The sequence below is a fragment of the Bufo gargarizans genome, chromosome 2 (genome assembly GCF_014858855.1).
Source record: "Bufo gargarizans isolate SCDJY-AF-19 chromosome 2, ASM1485885v1, whole genome shotgun sequence".
Classification (NCBI taxonomy): domain Eukaryota; kingdom Metazoa; phylum Chordata; class Amphibia; order Anura; family Bufonidae; genus Bufo; species Bufo gargarizans.
In genome coordinates, this window is record NC_058081.1 from 423,170,132 (window position 1) to 423,189,916 (window position 19,785).

Here is a 19,785-nt window from a genome sequence, read left to right on the forward strand (position 1 = left end):
TCATCCAACCCCAGTCCCGGGCCTATAGTTGGTAAGGGTGGGGGGGGGGGGGGGGGGGGCTGTTGTCTCTTTAGTTATTCTCTAGGGTTATTCCACTTCCCATTATACCCTTTCATCTCCACTTTATTATTTGCCACTGAACTTTGAGATTATGTCTGCTAAAGATTTATTTGATATGTTAAATGGTTCACACTCCAAATCACATTTTACTTCCCATTATACTGTATTGGCATTCCATTCTGTCATTCACATGTTATTCCAAAGAAAACAGCTTTAATCCCAGATTGTAAATTTAAAACTATGTGCTACTCTACCCAGGGAACAATTGTGGTAAAGATTAATTTCCTACATAGCACAGATTTACCTGCAAATGAGCTCATAGTTTACTTACCATTATAGTCTATAGGCATTCCATTGTGTCATGCCCCTTGTCATTTCATAGAAGCCAATGATAATCCCACTTAATTTTAATAATCCCACTGAATTTGAAGAGTAAACCCGCTACAGATTTATTTGATATGCTAAATGGTTCAGGCACCAAGTCACTTTTTTCTTCCCATCATAGTCTATGGGCATTCCATCACCTTTGCATTCTATAGAAAACTGTTATAATCCAAGGTAATATTCATTTTACAATATGCTACTCTACCCAGGGAACACTTGCGGTAAAGCTTAATGTCCTACATAACACAGATTTACCTGCAAATGAGCCCATAGTTTACTTCCCATTATAGTTTATGGGCATTCCTTTGTGTCATTCACCCTGGTCATTCTGCAGAAAACAGTGATAATTCCATGTAATCTAAACATTAAATAATCCCACTTAACTTGGAGAGTAAGGGCTCTTTCACATCTGCGTTCTTTTCTTCCGGCATAGAGTTCCGTTGTCGGGGCTCTATGCCGGAAGAATACTGATCAGGATTATCCTAATGCATTCTGAATGGACAGTCCGTCCTTCAGGATGCATCAGGATGTCTTCCGTTCCAGAACGGAACGTTTTTTGGCCGCAGCAAATAGCGCAGCATGCTGCGCTTTTTGCTCCGGCCAAAAATCCTGAACACTTGCCGCAAGGCCGGATCCGGAATGAATGCCCATTGAAAGGCATTGATCCAGATCCGGCCTTAAGCTAAACGTAATTTCGGCGCATTGCCGGATGCGACGTTTAGCTTTTTCTCAATGGTTACCATGGCTGCCGGGACGCTAAAGTCCTGGCAGCCATGGTAAAGTGTAGTGGGGAGCAGCATACTTACCATCCGTGCGGCTCCCGGGGCGCTCCAGAGTGACGTCAGGGCGCCCCAAGCGCATGGATGATGTGATCGCATGGATCACATGATCCATGCGCATGGGGCGCTCTGACGTCATTCTGGAGCGCCCGGGGAGCCGCGTGGACTGTAAGTATACTGCTCCCCGCTCCTACTATGGCAACCAGGACTTTAATAGCGTCCTGGGTGCCATAGTAACACTGAAAGCATTTTGAAGACGGATCCGTCTTCAAATGCTTTCAGTACACTTGCGTTTTTCCGGATCCGGCGTGTAATTCCGGCAAGTGGAGTACACGCCGGAGCCGGACAACGCAAGTGTGAAAGAGGCATAAGCCTACCAAATAATTATTAGATATGTCAAACGGATTTGTCTCCAGTTCAAATATTACATTTCCATTATTCTCGATAGGCATTCCATGCTGTCATTCCTTTTAGTAGGTCCCCATCAGTATAAAAATCCTAGAAAACCTTTTTAAACTTCATGCACTCAACCGTATTCCACAAATCATGAATCTGTTCCACAAATCATGGATCAGCAAAACATGGATACCAACCGTGTGCATCCTGCATGTGCCCTTTCCACCCTATGTTAAAAATGCCTACTATTATCGTCAAAACATACAATAATAGGACGTGCTCTATCTTTTTTGTTGGAAAGGACATACAGATGACAGCAAACGGTGTGTTGTCCACATGTTTTTTGCAGGACCCATCTAAATGAATTGGTCCGCATTGAATCCTCAAAAAATGCTCATCAGCTGCAGACCAAGAATACGGTTGTATGAACGGTGCCGATATTACCACTAAGCTCATTCCTGTGTTTTCATAAACTTAGCTAATGTCCAATGTAAAGTACCAACAGTGTGGAAAGATAATAGAACCACCTATACACCACTCTTTAGGTGTCCCCATGTTAATCAGCATCAGAATTTGGCATTCTTTCTGGTAAAACGCCTTTTACATTACTCATATAGCTTAGCAAGCAAAGGAATCAGGATCAACAGTGCCCACTATGGCGGGACCTGTATACAGAACACACAAAATCAAGAGCAAAGAAATCGTCTAAAGTGTCGTCACTAGACGCCATCCATTGTGGCTGCTATGCGGCAGACAAGGCAGGGGAAATTGGCCCCTCCTCCCGGAGAATGGCTACTCAACCCCAGGGCCTAGAGGATGGAAGCTCAGTGTAAAGCGAGCCCACTGGCCACTCCAGTCTGCATACCTCGGAGACGGCTGAAACTACCTGCTTCCCTGAAAATGAGCTCTGAACACAAGGGGAATCTCTGTCGATAACGTCACTTACACTACACGGCAGTACATAACGACAAGGAACATAAAGCATCCCCGGTATTATGCCTACACCATATCAGCAACAGTAACGCGCCCTTTACTTACCATAAGCTCAATTGTTTTATCCTCTATAACAGAGTCTGGCTCCATGATCTCAAACACCGAAGCTAATAGACTCCCCTTCCCCCCACCCGGAGAAACGCAGCAAAGCTGGCGGAAGCTCGACGAAATGACGTATGCATCACGTGACCGTAAATTGCAAGATGGATGGTGTGGGTTGCGTCTAGATTAGAGTTGTTCATGGCACGTCCTCCCTTCACTAGTGAGTTGACTAGAATGGAGTTGCTGGAGGTAGAAACTGACAGGAGCAACTCCAATCTAGAGGGATCACTGCTGACATGACTAGAATGAAGTTGCAGGGAGGATCTGCTCATAGAAACATCATTCTAGAAACAGACTAAATTGGAGTTGCTGTATGGAGGATGCTGGTGAAATGAGACTATGAAACACATCTATAAAAATTGTGGCAGAGCAGTTTATTAATAGGTATAAATTATACATCTATATATGTTTCTTTATATATAATCAGAATTTTCTCTTTTTCATCTTTTTTTATTTTTATTCTGGTTAACATAAATTTTATTTAAAGTAAATTTTTCGTTTTTGCATTTACATTTTTTCCTTCCTGCCTGATTCGTTTTTCACTTTTTTTTTTAATTTGCATTATTATTTATTATTAAAGCGCCATTCATTCCATAGCGCTGTACATATGATAAGGGGTGCACATACGTAATACAGACAATTGCACTTATCATAAACAAGACGAGTTACAGACTGGTACAGAAGGAGAGAGGGCCCTGCCCGGGAGGGCTTACAATCTACATGATCCATACCTGTTTACTTTTCTTTTCACACAGCCTTAGAGCTTATGCACCCAAACGTATTTATTTTTTTGTTTCCTTTTCGTTTTTTTACAGGTCCGTATGCGGAACCATTCACTTCAATGAGTTCGCAAAAAATGGAAATAACTCTGTGCATTTCGTTTCTATATGTCCTCATGTTCATTCCACAAAAAAATAGAACATGTCCTATTCTTGTCCATTTTGCAGACAAGGACAGGTATTGTTACAATTCATCTGCAAAAAAAAAGTAAGCAATACGGATATCATCAGGTTTTTTTGCAGGCCACAAAATACACACAGTCGTGTGCATAAGCCCTTATTATGTCTTATTCTTGATCAACAAGTACTTTTTTTTAGCACTGTAATTTTATATTTTTATTTTTTTTCATTTTGAAAGTTCGGAGATTTTTGGACTTGAAAATACTCATTATGTTTCATTTTTTATTGTTTCTTACATGTAAAATTATGAAAGAGGTTGTCTTAATTTTTTTAGGTGACCTGTACTGCGATTTTCTGATCTCTGGTACTAGGACTGTGACATTGAGGGGGTGAAATGTGACATGGAAGGGAGAAATGTGACATGGGGGTGTTGTGAGAGAGGGGATTATGTAAAAAGGAGGGGGAGAAATGTGACATAGGGGGGTGATTTGACATGGAGGGGGCTTATGGCTGACATGGGGGGCTAATGGCTGAAATGGGGGCATGATGGCGGACATGGGGGTCTGATTTGAGGCATTGGGGGTCTGATCTGAGGTCTGATTAACATTGGGGGTCTGATTGCTGGTCTGTCCTGAGGTGTAATGGAAAATATTTTTTTCTTATTATCCTCTTCTAAAACCTAGGTGCGTCTTGGAGGGCAAGAAATACGGTTCTCAAACCAGCGATTGTCTGAAGCAGAGAGAAGATACCAGGACTAGACAGAGGAGAAGCCAGCTGCTGCAGACGGGACCAGGGCCGGGTGAGCTGCGAGGGGGGGGCGCCAAAATGTAGCTTCGCTTGTGTTGGCAAAAGTTTTTGCACCGGCCCTGTGTACTGTCCACATCTTTTGCGGCCCAGCTGAAGTGAGTGGGTCCGCATCGGCCCACAAAAATTGCAGTTGCAATGTCGACCAAAAATACGTTCATGTGCATGAGCCCTACGCCTAGGAGTTCCATCATATACCAACTCCATTCTAGCTGTCTCACTACTGAAATGAGTAGAACGGAGTTGCTGAAGGGAAGTTCCTCAATTCTGTGCAGGAGGTAGTTGCTACAGGGAGGTCCTCCATACAGCAACTCCAATCTAGCTGGTTCACTACTGAAATGACTAAAACAGAGTCACTGAAGGGAGGTTCATCATTTCTGGGTAGGCAGTAGTTGCTACAGGGAGGTCCTCTATACATCAATTCCATTCTAGTTGGTGCCTACAGAAATCACTGAAACAGAGTTGCTACAGGGAGGTCCATCATTTCTGGGCAGATGATAGTTATTATAGGGAGGTTCTCCTTACAGTAACTCAATTCTAGCTGGCTCACTCCTAAAATGACTAGAATGGAGTTGCTGTAGGGAGGTCCATCATTTCTGGGCAGATGGTAGTTGTTATAGGGAGGTCTCCCGTAGGCCCCTTTCACACGGGCGAGTTTTCCGTGCGGGTGCGATGCGTGCGGTGAACGCACTGCACCCGCACTGAATCCTGACCCATTCATTTCTATGGGGCTGTGCACACGAGCGGTGATTTTCACGCATCACTTGTGCGTTGCGTAAAAATCGCAGCATGCTCCTCTTTGTGCGTTTTTCACGTAACGCAGGCCCTATAGAAATGAATGGGGTTGCGTGAAAATCGCATGCATCCGCAAGCAAGTGTGGATGCGGTGCGATTTTCACGCATGGGTTCTAGGTGACAGTCTATTCACTGTATTATTTTCCCTTATAACATGGTTATAAGGGAAAATAATAGCATTCTGAATACAGAATGCTTAGTATAATAGTGCTGGAAGGGTTAAAAATAATAAAAAAAGTTAACTCACCTTCTCCTCTTGTTCGCGTAGATCCCGGTCTGTTCTTTAGCTGTGGGCTAAAGGACTTGTGGTGATGTCAGATCACATGCTCCATCACCATGGTGATGGACCATGTGATTGGAGCATGTGATCTGACATCACCTCAGGTCATTCAGCCCACAGCTAAAGAACAGACCGGGATCTACGCGAACAAGAGGAGAAGGTGAGTTAACTTTTTTATTATTTTTAACCCTTCCAGCACTATTATACTAAGCATTCTGTATTCAGAATGCTATTATTTTCCCTTATAACCATGTTATAAGGGAAAATAATACAATCTTCAGAACATCAATCCCAAGCCCGAACTTCTGTGAAGAAGTTCAGGTTTGGGTACCAAACATGCGCGATTTTTCTCACGCGAGTGCAAAACGCATGACAATGTTTTGCACTCACGCGGAAAAAATGCGCATTTTCCCGCAACGCACCCGCCTCTTTTCCGGGCAAAAAACATGACGCCCGTGTGAAAGAGGCTTTACAGCATCTCCATTCTAGCTGGTGACTACTAAACTGACTAGAATGGAGTTGCTGCAGGGAGGGTCTATATGCCGGTGCTACAACATGTCCCTTCCATATGTCTACTTTGTTAACCATCCATTGAGCATTTGGGCCACAATTTAAGGGCAGCTATAATGCACTACTTCATCTTATTCTGTGGAAGAGAAGTTTTGGGGTCTGTTGTTCGTTTTGCCCGCCAGCCAGATACTTGCAGTGTAATGCTTTTCAACTTCTGTGAATGGCATCTTCACTCCAGCAGTCTGGTAGGAGTTATGCTTCAATCACATAGGCCTTCTGGTAGAAGTTAGACTCCGATCACATAGGCAGTCTGGTAGCAGTGGCGTCTATAGCTTTCAAATTTTGGGGGGGCACATTGGGGGCCAGGACAAAAGTAGGGGGGCAGCTATAACAACGATACATTTACACAAGTACGCTTAGAAATGCTGCAATACTTTACCCAATACCTAAAACCGCAATAGGGAAGAAAAACCCCAATCACTCAGATTTCAACATGTCCTAGCTGCCTAGGGATCTGTGGATGACACATACCGTTTATAGCATCTTATGCTATGTGTCATCCACAGATCCACCCCATATCAGTGTCATATCGGGATCCCTCTCCCTATAAGGCCCCATTCACACATCCGAAATTTGCGTAACGGAATTGCGGACCCATTCATTTCTATAGGGCACAACGTGCTGCCGGATACGGAAATGCGGACCCGCACTTCCGGGTCCGCAATTCGGTTCCCGAAAAAAAATGCCGACCCGCACATTGCCGCTGTTACGGATGTCTGAATGGAGCCTAACAGTGTCACAGTGGCACAGATCCCCCCCATAACCGTGTCATCTACAGATCCCCCTCCCTATAACAGTGTCATCTACAGATTCCCCCCCCCCCCCCCAGTAACAGTGTCATGACATCCAAAAAACCCCATCCCCTCCCTGTAACACTATAAGAGTATCATCTATAGATCCCTCCCCCCTGTAATGACTCATGACATCTGCAGACCACAGATCACCCTCCTCACATTTGAACATGATTTCTCTAAACGGTAAAGTAAACACTGTAATCATCCAGGCTGCACTGACAGTAACTTTAAAGGGGTTCTGCACTTTCATTTAACTGATGATCTATACTCTGGATAGATCATCAACTTCTGATCAGCGGGGGTCAGACCCCCAGTACCCCCGCCAATCAGCTGTTTGAAAAGGCACTGGCGCTCGAGCAGCACCGCGGCCTTCTCACTGTTTACCGCCAGCCCACTGACTGACGTCACGACTAGTATCAACTAGCCTGAGCGCGGCTAAGCTCTGTTCACTTGAACAAATATTGTTCACAAATCTGTCTAAATCTGTGTAAGTAAGCACTTCTCCTTTGCTGACATAATCCATCCCACCTCACAGGTGTGGCATATCAAAGTGATGATTAGACAGCATGAATATTGCACAGGCGTGCCTTAGACTGCCCACAATAAAAGACCACTCTGAAATGTGCAGTTTGATCACACAGCACAATGCCACAGATGTCGCAACGTTTGAGGGAGTGTGCAATTGGCATGCTTACTGCAGGAATGTCTACCAGAGCTGTTGCCCGTGCAATGAATATTCATTTCTCTACCATAAGCCATCTCCAAAGGCGTTTCAGAGAATTTGGCAGTACATCCAACCAGCCTCACAACCGCAGACCACATGTAACCACACCAGCCCAGGACCTCGACATCAAGCTTGTTCACATCCCTGATCGACTGAGACCAGCCACCCGGACAGCTGCAGCAACAATCGGTTTGCATAACCAAAGAATTTCTGCACAAACTTGCAGAAACCGTCTCAGCGAAGCTCATCTGTATGCTCGTCGTCCTCATCGGGGTCTGGACTTGACTGCAGTTTGTCGTCGTAACCGACTTGAGTGGGCATATTTTCACATTTGATGGCGTCTGGTACGTTGGAGAGACGTTTTGTTCACGGATGAGTTCCAGCTTTTACTGTTCAGGGCAGATGGCAGACAGCGTGTGTGGCATCGTGTGGGTGAGCGGTTTGGTGGCGGTGGGGTTATGGTATGGGCAGGCGTATGTTATGGACAATGAACACAGGTGCATTCTATTGATGGCATTTTGAATGCACAGAGATACCATGACCAGATCCTGAGGCCCAATGTGCCATTCATCCACGACCATCACCTCATGTTGCAGCATGATAATGCACGGCATATTACAAGGATCTGTACACAATTCCTGGAAGCTGAAAACATCCCAGTTCTTGCATGGCCAGCATACTCACTGGACATGTCACCCATTGAGCATGTTTGGATGCTCTGGATCGGCGTATGTTCCAGTTCCTGCCAATATTCTGCAACTTCACACAGCTATTGAAGAGGAGTGGACAAACATTCCACAGGCCACAATTAACAACCTGGTCAACTCTATTCGATGGAGATGTGAGGCAAATGGTGGCCACACCAGATACTGACTGATTTTCTAACCCCCCCTCCCCCCCAGTAAGGCCTCATGCACACGAGCATTGTTTGGGTCCGCAACGGCGGCTCGGATGCGGACCCATTCATTTCAATGGAGCCGCAAAAGATGCGGACAGCACTCCGTGTGCTGTCCGCATCCGTGGCTCCGTTCCGCGGCCCCGCAAAAAAAATATAACGTGTCCTATTGTTGTCCGGGATTTGCGGACAAGAATAGGCATTTATATTGCCGGTCCCCGTTGTGTTCAGTGTGACAACTGACAGCATTTGTAGACGGATCCGGGTGCATTGCAAGAACAGATCCGTCTCTCCGCTTGTCATGCAGATGGACGGATCCGTCTTGCAGTCTTTCTCACAGTCTTCCTGGTCTGCGCATGCGCAGACTGGAAGGATGGATCCATCCTTCAGTTGTTTTGCAATGCCGGATCCAGCACTAATGCAAGTCAATGGGAATTAATGGCGGTTCCGGCATTCAGGCGACTGATCAGACATTTTGAACGGACATAATACCGCATCATGCTGCGGTATTATGTCCGGCCAAAAAACCTGACAGTGTCTGAACGGAAGGCATACTGATGCAAACTGAACGGATTTCTATCCATTCAGAATGCATTCAGATATGCCTGATCAGTTATTTTCCGGCATAGAGCCCTTTTGACGGAACTCTATGCTGGAAAAGAATAACGCTAGTGTGAAAGTACCCTAACACAGATTTGTGATTGTGAACAATATTTGAGAGTAATGGGTCTTTTGTGGATGTTGAAAATGTGTCACGGATGGTGCTGCAGAAAACTAGAAGACACAAATAAAGATCCGACTGACTTGATCCCTAACTAAGGAACATAAGGGTGAGCCCTATAAAAGCCCTAGAGCTCTCCCTGACTGCTCAGCCCATGCAAAGACCTTTATGATAGATAATTGTATGCCCTCGTACCTAGACTGTGTGACACCTGAAAACCCTATAATAGTGAGGGGACACGACCACCGGCTCCCTACACTTAATACGGAGGGAGTCAGGGTCATCTAGGATCAAGCCAACAGGAAAACACAAATAAAGTAACAGACTTATCTGAGGAACCAGCAGTTGCAGCATCTAGCAGTGAGCACAATCCAGGAAGTTGTATAAACCGCAAAGTGATGCAGTATGGGAGGGGATATAAAGGAATAGAGAAGAGGGTCAGTCAGGAGAAGACAGGAGTGTCTCCCTGATTACTGCTCGGTGAACAAGATCAATAAACTAAGGGGGCAGTAACTATTAAAATATTATTTTTATTAAATCATAGGAGTAAAAGATGGCCCCTACAGACAAACAACAAGTAAGACTGATACATACATACATAGACTGGTATATGGATGGAAACCAGTATATTATATATGGTGTGAAAAAGAGGTGGACACGACCATAGGTAGCAAGTCAGGCACAGCAATGTCGGATGACAGTGACTAGCCCTAATCAGTCCCTGCTTGGCCTAGTCCACCCTATAACATAAATCCTCAGGACGGGGTCCAAAAATGCCCCGCAAGGGGTGGCCCAGACAGGAGCTCTTGACCTGCGTAGGTGACCCTGTCAGGCCCTAGTGCATCTGGCAGGAAAAATGTCCAGAGGAGCAAAAAACACTCATATACATATATATATTTTGAAACGTAACCCCACCACAAAGAATGACCACCGAGGTGGTTAAGAAGTGAGAGGAATACTTAAGTATTTTTTTTTTTTCAGTTGTCCCTCCCCTATCTGCATGCTATATAAAAATGGTGCTATATTGTGACATCCAATTGCTGGAAGAGGAACAATGCTGCCCGCTCATGTCCTTTTTTTCTGTGGACTATATGATATGGAAACTTCGAAAGATGCGAATGTCATCCATGAAAAGGAGACGGCGATATTGGGTGCATCCCATTACATCATGCGGAATGACACAAGGTGTATATTCGACCCTTTATCAAGAACTCCGAAAACACCCTGTCAAATTTGCAGAATATCTCCGTGTAAGTGTCGCAAGCTTTGATGACCTTTCCCAACGTTTAAGTCGCCAATTGAGACGGAAGGATACGAAATTTCGTCAAAGTGTAACTCCAGAAGAACAACTCATGGTCACTCTGCGGTATGTATGGTACAACTTTCCATTATTGCTTCTACTGTGTTTCAGAGCCTTTTTGTTTTTATTATTATTGTGAGTATATGATTAATCTCAAGAGAAACGTTTTTAAATATAGTAGTTACCTAAAATATGTAAATGCATCCAAATTTGATACCATTTTCCGTTCAACCGCTAGGTAATGTTGATCTGTTTGCTGTGAAGGATCTTGAATTAATGCTTGTGGGACAATCCAAAAAGTTGTTTTGCTGCAGGTTGGTTTGTAGGTTTCTGGCTAGTGGTGAAAGTTTTTCCAGTCTTCATTTTCAATTTCGACTAGGGAAATCTACAATATCTTACATTGTTAAAGTTACCTGCTGGGCAATTTGGAATCTTCTGCGTGAAGAATTTCTTCCCCATCCTACTTGCCAACAGTGGATCAGCATAGCCGACAAGTTTTATGAGGTGACACAGTTTCCCAATTGTATTGGTGCAGTGGATGGGAAGCATGTGAGGCTCTTGAAGCCCCCACGTAGTGGATCCTCCTTTTTTAACTATAAAAAGTATTTTTCTGTGATCCTAATGGCAATTGTTGATGCAAATTACAAATTTGTGGCTGTTGATATTGGAGCTTTTGGACGAACAAATGACTCACGTGTTTTTAAAAATTCTAATATGGGAAAAAGGCTGTACTCCGGAAACTTTGGTATACCAGAGCCCAGGCCTTTACCAGGTACTACAAACCCTGCACTTCCATTTGTTCTAGTCGGAGATGAAGCTTTCCAAATGTGTGGAAATTTACTGAAGCCATATGCCAGCCGTGGTCTAGACTATCGCAAAAGAGTGTTCAATTACAGACTGACTCGAGCAAGAAGAATGGTCGAGTGTGCTTTTGGCATATTGACTGCAAAATGGCGAATATTCACTCGTCCAATACAATTGAAAACAGATACTGTGGATGATGTCATAAAAGCATGCGTTGTGTTGCACAATTATGTACTGACCAAAGAGCCTTTGCCTATGGAGCCACTGTCATTAAATCCACCAGGAGATAACATAGAAACTGGCCCAAGATCAACAGATTCTCTATTGTTTGTTACTGTTTGTTTATTAAATATGTACAGTTCAAAGTTGTAATTAGTTATGTACATAATAGTTTATTTTATTGTTTCTTCTTAATATATTGTTGTTTATTGTTGAGTCAACCATGATGTATCGGTCTACCTACATTTATTGCCTTGGATTCAGCAAAAGGTAAGCCTCTCCAACCATCTTCATATCTCTTGTTTGTCGTTTTGAGTCTTGAAAGTATTAAAACCACTGACAAAGTATATTTGAAATTATAAAAGTATTTTATAGAGCCACTTGGTGCCGTTCGTTCATGATTGAGGTCACGCATAAACCTACCGCGTATTGACCTCCAGCGTGTTGATATGATTTCAGCTAGAAAATAAAGAACAATTTTAATAACCATATATAATGCTTTATATATTCTTTTCTGTTGACATCAGATTGCATAAAAAACTGTTGCCCCAGGCAGTCCAAAATTCTGCAATGTATTTAACTGTTATTTTGCCCGATACCTAAATTGGCTGTATCAGTTGTTGAAACAAAGTTTTCCAAACTGAAAACTTATGCTTACTTCACTATTCTTCCAACTAGAAACATCACTATCAAATCTTCTAAAACCAAATGATTTAACAAAAGGAATGAAATTAATGTACCACAATTTTTTTGAGCCTGACGGCTCAAATCGTTCCATGTGGGAACCACATTGCCATAGACCTCTTGCCATTGTCGACGAGTCGTGTTGTGGTCCGAGTGCTTGGGGTCTGTTTGGTCCCATAGAGCTGGCCTTGCTTCTACTAGCTGTATTAGCAGCTCACAGTTTATGATTGGGAGAAATTGCCTATCTTCCTCGTCTAATTCTTGCTGTCTACCCTATTTGGTTTAAAAGAAATGTTATCATTACCTTTAAAAGCTGCCTGCAATTCCAATAGCACTTAAGTCTTTTGGATAAAACTTGTATAGCGAATATGTTGCATGTGCCAACCACTGCCCACTGCATCTTTGGTTTTAATAAAAAAATATAAACATTTTTTGGGTTTCCTTGTATTTGGTCTTTGGGTGTGAACGGCTATAAAGATATAGACTTGGCGAGCGGGTCATTGCTTTTTATTTAATAAGAGAGTAGCCTCTGTTCATGGTATGTCCATTATGGCATAAGCAACACTTAAACTTTGGTTTGGGTAAAACAAATGTCTCCAATCCTCATGGTCATTTGTTCTAATAATAAAAAAACATTTGAGGTATGATGGCCACGTTATCTTATAGGTGATATAAGATACTGTATACTGAGGGCAGTGTGGACAGCTCACATCACAGCACATGTGCCTACTCACACGGCCTACACGTCCACGACGACTGCCACGACCACGTTGTCCGCGACCACCACGCCTGGAAGTTCTTTTTTGAACAGGTGATGGATTTTCAATTTGACTGTTTGTGTCCTAATAAATAATATAGTTATCACAAAAGAAAATTGATTTATTTAGAGAACCTAAGTATAGATACTCACATCATCGTCGTTATGACGTCTACTTCGCAGATTTTCTATTGAATGTGTACCCTCCTGTGTCTGAAAAACAAACACAGTTTTCTATTCAGTGAAAATTGCCATCTGCCTGCCCTGCAGCAACCAAAATGCCATATACACTATTTCAAATCTTGTTGCCAATACATTGGCCTATCTATCCTTTTGCGGTGTTGGCAAATCATGTACCTTTCGAGTTTATATCCATTGTACCAATTATGGATGTGTAGAAACCAAAAAATCTAAATATAACATTCCACACTTACTGACTCCATTGGTTCAGGAGAAAAACGCAATTCCTTGCCAGCAGAGGATTCAGTGTCGGAGTGTCCCTGAAATATATAAATATGTATTGTGGTTCAAACATATTTATTATTTGGATCATTAACCCTTTCATGACCAAGGGTCATTGATGCCCCAGTGTCCAGGTCAAAATTTACAAATCTGACATGCGTCACTTTATGTGGTAATAGCTTTGGAACACTTTTACTTATCCACACCATTCTGAGATTGTTTTCTCGTGACACATTGTACTTCATGATAGTCATATATTTGAGTCAATATATTTCACCTTTATTTATGAAAAAATCCCAAATTTACCAAAAATGTGGAAAAATTCACAATTTTCCAAATTTCAATTTCTCTGCTTCTAAAACAGAAAGTCATACCTAATAAAATATTCATTACTTAACATTCCCCATATGTCTACTTTATGTTGGCATCATTTTAGAAATGTAATTTTATTATTTTAGGACGTTAGAAGGCTTAGAAGTTTAGAAGCAATTCTTACAATTTTTAAGAAAATTTCCAAAACCCACTTTTTAAGGACCAGTTCAGGTCTGAAGTCACTTTGTGGGGCTTACATAGTGGAAACCCGCCCATAAATGACCCCATTGTAGAAACTACACCCCTCATGTTACGCAAAACTGATTTTACAAACTTTGTTAACCCTTTAGGCGTTCCACAAGAATTAAAGGAAAATTGAGATGAAATTTCTAAATTGCACTTTTTGGGCAGATTTTCCATTTTATAATTTTTTTTTCTTTAACACATTGAGAGTTAACAGCCAAACAAAACTCTATATTTATTACCCTGATTCCGCGGTTTACAGAAACACCCCACATGTGGTCGTAAACTGCTGTACGGGCACACGGCAGGGCGCAGAAGGAAAGGAATGCCATACAGTTTTTGGAAGGCAGATTGTGCTGGATTGGTTTTCTGAACGCCATATGTTTTTTATTTTTCTGCCCATCGTCTTGTGCAGGGGCTCGTTTTTTGCAGAAAGTGTGGAGGTTTATATTGGTACCATTTTTGGGTACATAGGATTTTTTGATCATTCATTATTACACTTTATGGGGCAAGGTGACCCAAAAATTGGCTGTTTTGGAACAGTTTTCATTTATTTATTTTTACAGCGTTCATCTGAGGAGTTAGGTCATGTGATAGTTTTATAGAGAAGATCGTTACGGACGTGGCAATACCTAATATGTATACTTTTTCTTATTTATTTAAGTTTTACACAATAATAGCATTTCTGAAACCAAAAAAATTATGTTTTAGTGTCTCTATAGTCTGAGAGCCATAGCTTTTTTATTTTTTGGGCGATTGTCTTAAATAGGGTATCATTTTTTGCAGGACGAGGTGACTGTTTGATTGATACTATTTTGGCGGTCAAACGCCTTTTTGATCGCTTGCTGTTGCACTTTTGTGATGTAAGGTGACAAAAATGGCTTTTTTTTACACAGTTTTTATTTTTTATTTTTTATGGTGTTTATCAGACGGGGTCTATCATGTGATATCTTTATAGAGACGGTCGTTACGGATGCGGTGATACCTAATATGTGTAGTTTTTTCATTTTTAATTTTTTATAGGAAAATGTTATTTTTTTTAATTTTACATTTTTATTTAATAATTTTTACTTTTATTTTTTTTTCACTTTTTTTTATCAAGTCCCTCTTGGATCATGAAGATCCAGTGGGGCTGATGGCTGTACTATACTTTGCAATGCTCTTGCATTGCAAAGTGTAATACATTCAGATGCCCTGTAGGTGGCAACAGCGGACGCTTTTGCAAAGCGTCCGGTTGCCAGGGCAACCATCGGGGCTGCCATCGCAGCGCAGCAGCCCCGATGGTGGAGAGAGGGAGCCCCCTCCCTCTATTAACCCCATAGATGCCGCTGCCGCAGCATCTATGGGGTCACAGAATTTACAGCAGAGTGTCAGCATAGAGCTGACACTCTGATGATGGCGGCGGCTCAGGAATGGAGCCGCCGCCATCAAACAGCAGGGGGGCAGACGGGGGTCAGCGCTGGAATGGGGAGGGGGGGGAGGGAGGTATGACAAGGCAGCAGGGGGCGGACTCAAGGAGGGGGCAGTGCCGCAGCACTAGGAACAGACGGAGGGGGCACAGATGGGCCTGCACAGATCGGGGCAGGGGGGTAAGTGTCTGCAGGCACAGATCGGGGGCGGGAGGCTGCACAGATGGGGGGCTGCAAGGACACTGATTTCAGGCTCTGATCTGCAGAGCGCAGATCAGAGCCTGAAACCGGCATTTTAACACTGCCGCGATCCGATTGGTTAGTCTGCACAGACTAACCAATCGGATCGATTGCCGGCAAGGGGCCACTCTGATTGGTCCCTTGCCGGCATTACTGCACTGTATGCTGTCCGTGACAGCAGCAGGGCAGGGGCAGAAGCTTTAATCCAAGCGCTTTGCAGCGCTTGGATTAAAGAGCTGCCAGAACGTATATATACGTGGTAGCTGCACGGGGTATGTGCAGCTATCACGTATATATACAGATTGCGGTCGGGAAGGGGTTAATAATAGATTTTTATTTAAAGATTTTTACCTGCATGTGAAAGGAGGGAGTACTTTGACTGCAAACCGAAGGAGAAGGCGAAGACATCTGAAAACGTTACAGAAACATTATAGACAAGAGCTTACAGACATATTTCAACATACACATTGGCACAAGGGTAAAAACAGGGATTAGTTAAAACACAAAATTGCTCCTCTGGTCCTTAAAATTATATCAACCTTATAGCATTCCCCAGTAGCCTTATAGCATCCCCCAGTAGCCTTATAGCATCCCACGGTAGCCTTATAGCATTCTCCAGTAGCCTTATAGCATCCCCCAGTAGCCTAGTAGCACCCCCGCAGTAGCCGAATAGCATCCCCCAGTTGCGCAATAGCATCCTCCAACAGGCTTCAACAGTAGCATAATAGCATTACCCAGTAGCCTTATAGCATCCTCCCGCAACCTTATAGCATCCACAGTTTCAAAATATTTGCCCCCAGTAGCCAAATAACATGTCCCAATAGCGTAATAGCATCTCACAAAAGACTAATAACATCCCCCATGTGCCTAATAGCATCCACATTTTCAAGATATTAGCCCCCAGTAGCCAAATAGCATGCCCCAGTAGATGATCAAAGTAAATACTTTTCAATTGCATCAATTCATACCCTTTTATTGAGATTTTCTCCAACTTGCACATCAGCCTTCAGAAATGGTGAGGAGTAGCGCTCACGTGACTGTCACATGACACTCCCTTGTTTTCCTGTCTTCGTTTGTAAGTTCCTGTTTGTTCTGCGCATGTTCAGAAACAAAAAAAAATGTACTTTAGGAACGCTATGTCCGCGAAATAAAAATTTAACAATCCGTTTCTCATTTACTACAATTAACGTGAATGGACGCTCCGTCAAGAATCCGCTTTTCTGAACGTAGAAAAAAATCCTGCAAGCAGGATATTGTTTTCCGTCTGAAAAAACATATTCCGAACGTATTACCAACTAACGGAGTCAAACGTATGCATACATACGTCAATTAGTTTCTATGGGAGGTTGAACGGATACGTTTTTAGATTTTTTTTCTACTTCCGGACGGACTACAGGAACGGAGAGCTTGAACGCAGATGTGAACATAGCCTTATCGGTATCGGACCTAAAAAATCAATATCGGTCGATCCCTACCGGGTACCTTTGACTGCCTTCACAGTGACAGACCAAACTCTGATACACCAAACTGAATTGATTTTAGGAACAGAGAGATGAAAAAAGCAGCTTAGTCGGTCCTCTTACTCCCAAGTTGGGGGACTGCGCGTGCACGGAGCAATGTGCTGTGACACCCTATATGAGGGGTGTCTTAACTAGTACTATTCCTATCAGTTTAATCACTGTTAACCATTGATTAACCATTGTCGAATTAACGAACCATTACGACATCCTGGAATAATTTAGTTCTGAGCTTTGTACTTGCTTTGTATTGGAATTGATGGGGATTTTTTTAAATTGTCTGCATTACTTCTAATAAACTATTAAGAGACTTTATTATGAATTTTTTATTTTATGTATTAAAAACCCACCCATACAACTAAAAAAATAAAAATAAAAAAAAGTAAGTTTTTTTCTATGAAGAAACATCCAGCCGATCGCTTTTGGTCTGATCATAATGAAGCAACGGCCTTATCATCTGGTGTGTGGCAACATTGCCAACACACTCATAGAGGTGATGATCGCTTCATTGTGATACGCAAGCCCCTTCACCACAACAAGGTAACGATCACGAAAGGGGAATTGACACTTGTATGTGCCTTTTTTTGTTTTGTTTTGTTTTTGCAGCCAAAATGCAGCACCAGAGGCCAGAAAAATTTGGCATGTACACATGCCTGAAAAATAATGTTATTGTTGCAGCCGCTGTTGTAGCAGCGGCCGGAAAAATTTATGTTTTTAAGGCAGAAAGGTGACTAAAACATTGCGGCTTGAACCCTAGTTGGTGGCGGAGTATTCACGAAAGTCATCCGGTATGCAGACATTAAATACAGCAGCGTGGAAACCATTTTGAGGCCAAGGCATGTCATCAGGCCTTTTGTTAGTTAAACGTAACCCCTACTGTCAGTCCCTTCGGGATCCATGCCTCATTCATCTTAATGAAGGTAAGGTAATCAACACTTTTTGGACCGAGGCGTCAGTGACAATGCCTCCTGCTGCACTGAAGGTCCTTTCTGACAGGACACTTGAAGCAGGACAGGCCAGAAGTTCTATCGCAAACTGGGATAGCTCAGGCCACAGGTCAAGCCTGCACACCCAGTAGTCAAGGGGTTCATCGCTCCTCAGAGTGTCAATATCTGCAGTTAAGGCGAGGTAGTCTGCCACCTGTCGCTCAGCATGTCCTCCATCAACAACACATCTGTAAAGCGTCCTGTCCTTGCCGCTGTGGTCGTGGTAGGAGGAGGATTACTTTCACCTCTTCCCCAGTTAGATTCCCGTTGTGCTGTGACATCCCCCTTATAAGCTGTGTAAAGCATATTTTTTAGTTTGGTTTTGAACTGCTGCATCCTTTCTGACTTCCGGTAATTTGGTAAAATTTCTGCCACTTTCTGCTTATACCGGGGGTCTAGTAGCGTGGCCACCCAGTACAGGTCGTTCTCCTTCATCCTTTTTATACGAGGGTCCCTCAACAGACATGACAGCATGAAAGACCCCATTTGCACAAGGTTGGATGCCGAGCGACTCATTTCCCGTTCCTGCTCCTCACTGATGTCATTGACGGTCTGTTCTTCCCCCCAGCCACGTACAACACCACGGGTCCCAGATAGGTGACAACAACGAGCACCCTGGGATGCCTCCTGTGGTTGGTCTTGCTCCTCCTCAAAGCCACATTCCTCTTCCTCATTCTCCTCTTGCAGCGTTGCCGCAGGTCCGGAAAGCGATGATGACAAGGCTGTTTCTGGTGGTGATGGTGACCACAGCTCTTCCTCTTCCCGCACATCTACAGCCTGATCCAGCACTCTTCGCAGGGCACGCTCAAGGAAGAAAACAAATGGGATGAGGTCGCTGATGGTGCCTTCGGTGTTACTGATTAGATTTGTCACCTCCTCAAAAGGACACATGAGCCTACAAGCATTGCGCATGAGTGTCCAGTAACGTGACAAAAAAAAATCCCAGCTCCGCAGAGGCTGTCCTAGCACCCCGGTCATACAAATACTCGTTGAGCAGGCGGTCGAACATTAGGAGTGTTGAATTCCAACGTGTCGGGCTGTCGCAAATCAAGCGCCTCACTGGCATGTTGTTTCGGCGCTGAATGTCTGAAAAGTGCGCCATGGCCGTGTAGGAATGCCTAAAATGGCCACACACCTTCCTGGTCTGCTTGAAGACGTCCTGTAAGCCTGGGTACTTAGACACAAAGCATTGTATGATGAGATTCAACACATGTGCCATGCACGGCACAGGTGACAACTTGCCCAAATTCAATGCCGCCAACAAATTGCTTCCATTGTCACACACCACTTTGCCGATCTCCAGTTGGTGCGGGGTCAGCCACTGATCCACCTGTGCGTTCAGGGCAGACAGGAGTGCTGGTCCGGTGTGGCTCTCTGCTTTCAGTCAAGTCAACCCCAAGACAGCGTGACACTGTCTTATCCGGGATGTGAAATAGCCCCTGGGGGGCTGGGGGGGATTCAGTTGATGTGCAGCCAGACGCCGCAGCAGAAGAGGACTCAGCCGAGGAGGTTATGGAAGAGGATGGAGTAAGAGGATGGAGTAGCTGGTATGGTAAAAGCTGGCGGGCTAAGAGTTCCGTCAAGCCAGCTGTCAGACGCCGGGCAAGGGGGTGACTCTGTGACATTGGCTTCTTACGCTCAAACATTTCCTTTACA

At 43.6% G+C, this 19,785-nt stretch overlaps 2 protein-coding genes across 9 annotated transcripts in view; one reads left to right on the plus strand and one right to left on the minus strand.

The window, feature by feature from the left end:
- Positions 1-2,772, minus strand: part of FBXW11 (F-box and WD repeat domain containing 11) — a 510,738-nt gene extending 507,966 nt beyond the window's left edge. For 3 of the 8 annotated variants that reach the window (XM_044280893.1, XM_044280900.1, XM_044280892.1), the window contains exon 1: positions 2,658-2,770. In XM_044280893.1, coding sequence (XP_044136828.1) covers positions 2,658-2,702 — 45 coding nt within the window. In that variant the 5' untranslated portion in view covers positions 2,703-2,770. Of the gene's footprint in view, positions 1-2,657 lie in introns of all 8 variants that reach the window. The other 5 variants (XM_044280898.1, XM_044280897.1, XM_044280899.1 and 2 more) reach the window with 3 other exon arrangements.
- Positions 2,773-10,328: 7,556 nt separating this feature from the next.
- LOC122925966 (protein ALP1-like) lies at positions 10,329-11,672 on the plus strand. Its single transcript, XM_044277358.1, has 2 exons — positions 10,329-10,562; positions 10,735-11,672. Exon 2 carries the CDS (start codon positions 10,773-10,775, stop codon positions 11,670-11,672), a length of 900 nt encoding a protein of 299 aa, XP_044133293.1. The 5' UTR covers positions 10,329-10,562; positions 10,735-10,772.
- Positions 11,673-19,785: the final 8,113 nt, after the last annotated feature.

What these genes read in the sequence shown, in the direction of transcription:
- LOC122925966 (XM_044277358.1), top strand. Translation starts at nt 10,773, where the DNA reads ATGCTTGTGGGACAATCCAAAAAGTTGTTTTGCTGCAGGTTGGTTTGT.